The sequence below is a fragment of the Lygodium microphyllum genome, unplaced genomic scaffold (assembly GCF_053477565.2).
Source record: "Lygodium microphyllum isolate KBCC unplaced genomic scaffold, Lygodium_microphyllum_v1.1.10 scaffold_160, whole genome shotgun sequence".
Classification (NCBI taxonomy): Eukaryota; Viridiplantae; Streptophyta; class Polypodiopsida; order Schizaeales; family Lygodiaceae; genus Lygodium; species Lygodium microphyllum.
The window spans coordinates 23,175-29,061 of NW_028229643.1; the positions used below are offsets into that span (position 1 = coordinate 23,175).

Consider the following 5,887-nt stretch of genomic DNA (forward strand, 5'->3'; position numbering starts at 1 on the left):
CCAAGGACCGAACATAAGGCCATCCGAAGGCCACGTGGCAAGGTGGGCCAAGTGCCCAATCATCCGATTCACACGGGTCGAATATGGTGGTTCGAGTGGGCAGGGTTGAGTGGGCCAAATGGTAGTTAGGCTGAATGGCCGTGTGAAGCATTCGAATGTGACTCACTCAAATGGGCGAGGGCTTATTCTAGGGGTCATCCCAAAGTGGCCGTCCGAGTCTAGGACTCAGTATGTGTGTGTCTGCCAAATCATAGGACTCCAAAATGGCAAGCATCATGGGAGGCTTCAGCACAAGATACCAAGTGTCATTCCTCTCAATCGACTCTAGCTCCTACTTCATCGCTTTCCACCAATGATCATGATGTAAAGCCTCCTTCATAGAAGTGGGCTCTCGATCTTGCATGACACAAGTAATCAAACAGTAATTAGTGTAAACAAGCTCAATGTGGTATACTCGGTTCCTCCAATAATGTCGCGAGCCATCAAGTGGCTGCCACTCCTCAAGGACCCCCTCAATCTTTGTATCACGAAGAGTATCACGAGCCCAACAAGGAGGGGGCTTGTCGCTCTCCGTCTACTTAAGTTTTTGGGAGGTCCACCAATGGATGAGGAGGAATCTATGAATCTAGTGGCCGCTGAGCACTAAGCTCCTTGTCCGAAGAAGAGCCCTCAAGAGGCACAGGCTCCAAAGGAACATTCGCATGTGCCCAACTATCACCAAGATCTCCAAGAACATGATGTTCCTCACCCCGCTCTAAGACTGAAACTTCCACGAACCGAACATCATGGCTCGTGTAGATTAATGGGATCATACAGTCGGTAGCCATGAGATTGTGAGTTATAGCCCACAAACACCTATCTTTTGGAAGCCACTTCAAATTTATCACGCTGTGTCTTCAAGATGTGAACATAGACATCACACCCAAAAACCTTGAAATAAGAAATATCTGGCTTAGACCCAAAGTATGCCTTATACGAAGTCATATCGATAATATCAGAAGTAAGGGAATGATTAAGGATGTGAACTACAATAGCCACAACCTCAACTCATAAACGCTAAGGTGACTGATGATGCTCCATCATGGTACGGGCCATCTCGATCACACTACAATTCTTCCGCTCCAATATGTCATTGTCCGGAGGGGTGTTTGTATTGGCAAACTTCTGGTGAATACCAGGATCTGCACAAAAAAAAGCAAGCTCATTAAAAACAAATTCTCCACCCTTATTTGATCATAAGGTCTTCAACTTCCAGCCCGATCGGTTCTCCTCAAAGAGCAACCAAGCCTTAAAGTTGGAGAAAGCCTCTGACTTTAGCTTCAGAAAACATGCCCATGTCATCTTCTTGTAATCATCTACAATTAGCATAAAATACAAGCTCCCTCTAAGGGACTCTATCCTCATCAATCCACAAAGATTGGTAGAAACAAGCTCCAAGGGTACAGACCACCTCGAAGCTTTGTTGGGAACAACATCACGAGTCTAGTTCCCACGAATGCAAGATACACAAGGCTTTGGCTCACCACGATATCCAGCAAACCTCAAACAAGCTCGACCTTTGATGGCTACCGAAGGTAATCATAATTGAGGTGGCCAAACCGAGGTCCCAAGCATGCCAAAGCTCAAACTGAGTTTGTGAGGTAAGAAGAAGAGAAGTCAAGGTAGAAGAAGACCACAACTTGTAGACTCCATTCTCCTCATAACCTAAAGAAAAAACATGTCTCGATCCATGATCAAGAATCCAAAAAGAATACACACATCAAATTCGACCAAAAGGCTGAGGGCACAAATCTTGTGCACCAAAAGTATATGGTCCCCAAGGTTGGCACATAAAGCACCTCATATGTATGAGTACCACCTCACCCATCTGGAATAAGATTCATGTCTCCATGTCCTTGTACAGGAATAGATGAACTGTCACAAACGAGAATCTAGCCATGTGAAGGCTGCAAATGAGTAACACCTGCTGAAGAAGGAGTCATGTGACGTAAGGCACCACTGTCAACAATCCACTCCCAAGTGTGTGGGACCATCAACGTAGCATCAAAAGCCATTAGGGTTGAATGTTCAACCACCTCCAAGTGGAGGAAAGTAGTTGATAGGAGCAACCATTGCTCCGGAATCCTTTGAAGATTTCTCCTTCTTCTCCTTGTTGGGGAAATCCTTCTTCAAGTGACCTGTTTTGCCACAAATGTGACAAGTAGACTCCTTTTCTTTGTCCTTCTTGGATTTTTCCTCCTCCTTCTTTTGGCCCTTCCCCTTCTTTTGAGAGGACTGACCAACCAAAGTTGTAGATTTAGAAGCATTGGTCCCTTTCAATTGCTCCTCTTGGTCCAAGAACATAGAAACCAACTCTTCCCACCGAAGAGTCTCAAACCACCCTGAAGCAATCAAGGCGGAATAAAAACCATTGAAATGGGACCATAAATGTAAAAGAAGATTTATGGCCATGTCTTCAGAAGCGATCACCTTCCCTGCATTTTGTACTTGCATATGAAGCTACCTCAGCTTGTTAATATACTCCCACATAGAAGATGACTTGTTAACACTCATGGTCCACATCTGCAATTCTAAAGAAACTTGCTTATTGATAGTCATATGATTATACATCGAATCAAGCTCTAGCCATATCTCCCGGGCCATTATCAAATGCTCAATATGAGTTATAATAGTCGTAGCACATGAGAGAAATAAAAAGGAGCAAATGCGAGCATTGAGTTTATCCCAATGTGCCTGAGCCTTTGCCAATTCCACCTTATCACACTAGAAGAGAGTCTAGACTTGTCTCGCGAAGAAGGATGATGAATAGCCTCTGTAACAAGCTTCGCCAAATCATAGGACTCCAAAATGGCAAGCATCATGACTCGCCAAATGCAGTAATTCTCACCATCGATCTTTTGATCTAATGGAAGAGCTGGTAAGACGGGCACCTTCCAATCCATGATTGCGTGAAACTCTGTCTCGACCTCAACAGACATCTTCACCTATAATGCCTGCACAAAACACAAAAAGCAGCCCCCTTTAACTGTGAGAATACATCCTGCCAGGGCTCTTGACCGCTTGTCTTGCTCCTTCACCTGCCAAAGGTGATGAAAAGGCAAAATCTACACTTGAAGGCCCAAAACACAGCCTTCTTCCTTCTCTAACAGCAAAAACCAATGGTAACAACTTTAGCAAATCCTCTCCTTTCTCACATGCCCACACTCACATATGCCTTGTCCTGATGCGCAACCCTCCTACTCTCCCTTGAATGCTGAAAACACAGCCTTGTGTCGCACTGAAATCTCCTCTTCAAATGGATCCTTCAATGCTCTGATACCATGTTAGAGTGAAGCAATGCAAAAGTGAATGACCAAAACAAAGAGTGAACAGAGAGAGAAGAAACAGAGAAACACAGAAAATCTGTAGTGAAGAATGTGTATAAGGATGCAAAAATATACATGGGTGTAGAGAGAATGTATGTGTATGCCTCCACCTCGAAGATCTCAATCTTCGTCTCAACCCCGAGGGCAGTCTCCATGGACTGCAATGTGAAAACTAGGAGCACAACTGAGAGATAATGCAAAAACTAGGGCTAATAAATAGGCCAGCAAAAAAACTCAGTATTTATGTGTAGAGAGAATGTATGTGTATGCCTCCACCTCGAAGATCTCAGTCTCCGTCTCAGCCCCGAGGGCAGTCTCCATGGTCTGCAGCCTGAAACTAGGAGCACAACTGAGAGATAATGCAAAAACTAGGGCTAATAAATAGGTCAGCAAAAAAACTCAGTATGTGTGTGTGTGTACACTCTTTTCCATGCACCGTGCAAAATCAGGCTTTCAACTTTTCTTCAGATGTACTTCAAGTGTCGAAAAACAATGTGGGGTGCAATGCAAAATGGTAAAAGTAGCTTCATCACTCCCTTCTACATTCTTGGCCTAATAGGGCTTTCATTGGCCGCTTCGTTGGTCTCTAGGGTCTACTCTGCATCTTTTCGCTCACCAGCTCAGGGTCTATGGTTTAGTTTGGCGCTCTTAGCAGGGTGGATAGCTAATAGGTTGGCTGGCGCTGCTTCTAGGTCTGCAATTAGCTAGTTCTCTCATTTCTTGCGCTGGAAAGGTGTTCTATTCATTTGTATTGCTCTCGGGGGTTCATATGGCTATGATCCAGGTCGGTCAGGGTCTACAAATGTCAAATTTGACAAATTCTAGATTCGGTCTAGCTGGTCTGAATTGCAGGGTTCGAGTGTTTGATTCGGCCCGTTCAAGTGGCCTAGGACGAATCTTAGGACCGAGTATCCGAGGGCCGAACATAAGGCCGTGTCCGAATGCCACGTGGCAAGGTGGGCTGCATCCAATTTGGATGGGCTAAATATGGTGGTCCAAGTGGGTAGGGCCAAGTGGGAAGAATGGTAGTTAGGCCGAATCAAGCATGCCAAATGGCTGAGTGAAGCATCGAAATGTGATTGGGCCGAATAGCCTAGGGCCAGTTCGGGGGCTCGGTCCACCAGAGTGGTCGTCTGAGTCTGGGACTCAGACAGGCTGAGTGTGATGGCGCATGTTGGTAGAGGCAACAATTTTGGTTCAAATCGATCGATTTCTAGCATCTTAGGTCGCATGCACTTCCAGAGTAGATCAATGGACAAAGATTAAGGTTTGCATATACCTGACGTGCTCGAAAACCTCAAGAACAAATCAATCGATCCATTGCAGGGCTCAAACAGGGCAGACAAGAGCAGGGCTCAAACAGGGCAGAAGAGACCCTGCACTAGTCTGACGAAGGTGTCAGGCAGCGCAGGAGGCAAGTGACATGCCGCTCGAGCTCCATAACGTGGAGCTTCTAATCAGCCAGGCTATCAAGGAGGCGAAGAAAGATTTCAAGAAGGATGCGGATAATGCCTTGAACCAAGAAACCCGCCGGCTCCATGAGAGGATCCGGCGACTGGAGGAGATGGTGAAGACACTCACGGAAGAGAAGAGGGATCTCAAAACCGACCTGGACAAGCTACAAACGGAAGTGTCACACCTACGGGAGGCAAGAGAGGATACGGATTTCAAAGCGGACCTCCGAGAGGTTATCACGAAGGAATGCCGAGAGGACCTCCAGGTATGCATTAAAACCGAAGTTGAGGCTTCGAGAGAGGGATGGGAGGAAAAAATCAAAGCAAACATGAAGGAAGAATTAGAAGGGAATAAGGAGGGGTGGATTGAGGTAGTGAAGAAGAACATTAAGAAGGAGGTCCAGGAAGAAAATAAAAAGGAGGAGGTAGTCCGGGTTCAGGAGACCTTAGAGGAGGAGAGGCTCAGGAACGCACGTAGATTGAACGTGCGTATTACCGGGCTCCCCGAAGGGGCCTCTCCGGAGGAGGACGCACGCGGGCTATGCACCCGACTAGGGTACACGAGTATGCCCTTTACTCAGGCATGGCATGCAGGACGAGATACTACCAAGGTCAGAGCTCTGATATTACATATGAGCACACCGGAGGACAGAGCCGCTTTCTTTCGGAAGCGGATTTTGCTTCGAGGGATGACTGGGGCTCCCATCTTCATGGATGAGGACCTGACTCAGATGCAGATTGCACACAGACGAGCATGCATGCCACAGATACTCCAAGCACGTAGAGAAGGCCGTAAGGCCTTCTATCGAGATGGCCGGATTTTTATAGATGGACGCCCCACCAAATAGGGGGGCGTGGCCTATGAGACGGGGCAGAGGACTGTACAGGAGATCTCGATACGTGTGGTAGTTTGGAACTGCAACGGCTCCCTATGGTCACGACCGAACAGACTTGAGGAGATTTTACCCGACCATGATGTTATATGCCTCACAGAGACACATGAGAGCCCAGAGAGAGGGCTTCCACGCATTACAGGATTTGAGTGGGTATCTGCATACCGGGCTACTA

General features: G+C 46.6%; 1 protein-coding gene across 1 annotated transcript; it reads left to right on the forward strand.

The window, feature by feature from the left end:
- The first annotated feature begins 4,788 nt into the window (after positions 1-4,788).
- On the forward strand, positions 4,789-5,667 carry LOC148008366 (uncharacterized). Its single transcript, XM_087674274.1, has 2 exons — positions 4,789-5,085; positions 5,155-5,667. The coding sequence occupies exons 1-2, from the start codon at positions 4,789-4,791 to the stop codon at positions 5,665-5,667; spliced, it is 810 nt and encodes a 269-aa protein (XP_087530400.1).
- The last annotated feature ends 220 nt before the right edge of the window (positions 5,668-5,887 follow it).

What these genes read in the sequence shown, in the direction of transcription:
- LOC148008366 (XM_087674274.1), top strand. Translation starts at nt 4,789, where the DNA reads ATGCCGCTCGAGCTCCATAACGTGGAGCTTCTAATCAGCCAGGCTATC. An exon ending in AATGCCGAGAGGACCTCCAG is followed by an intron (nt 5,086 to 5,154) that starts GTATGCATTAAA and finishes GCAAACATGAAG; the next exon opens with GAAGAATTAGAAGGGAATAA.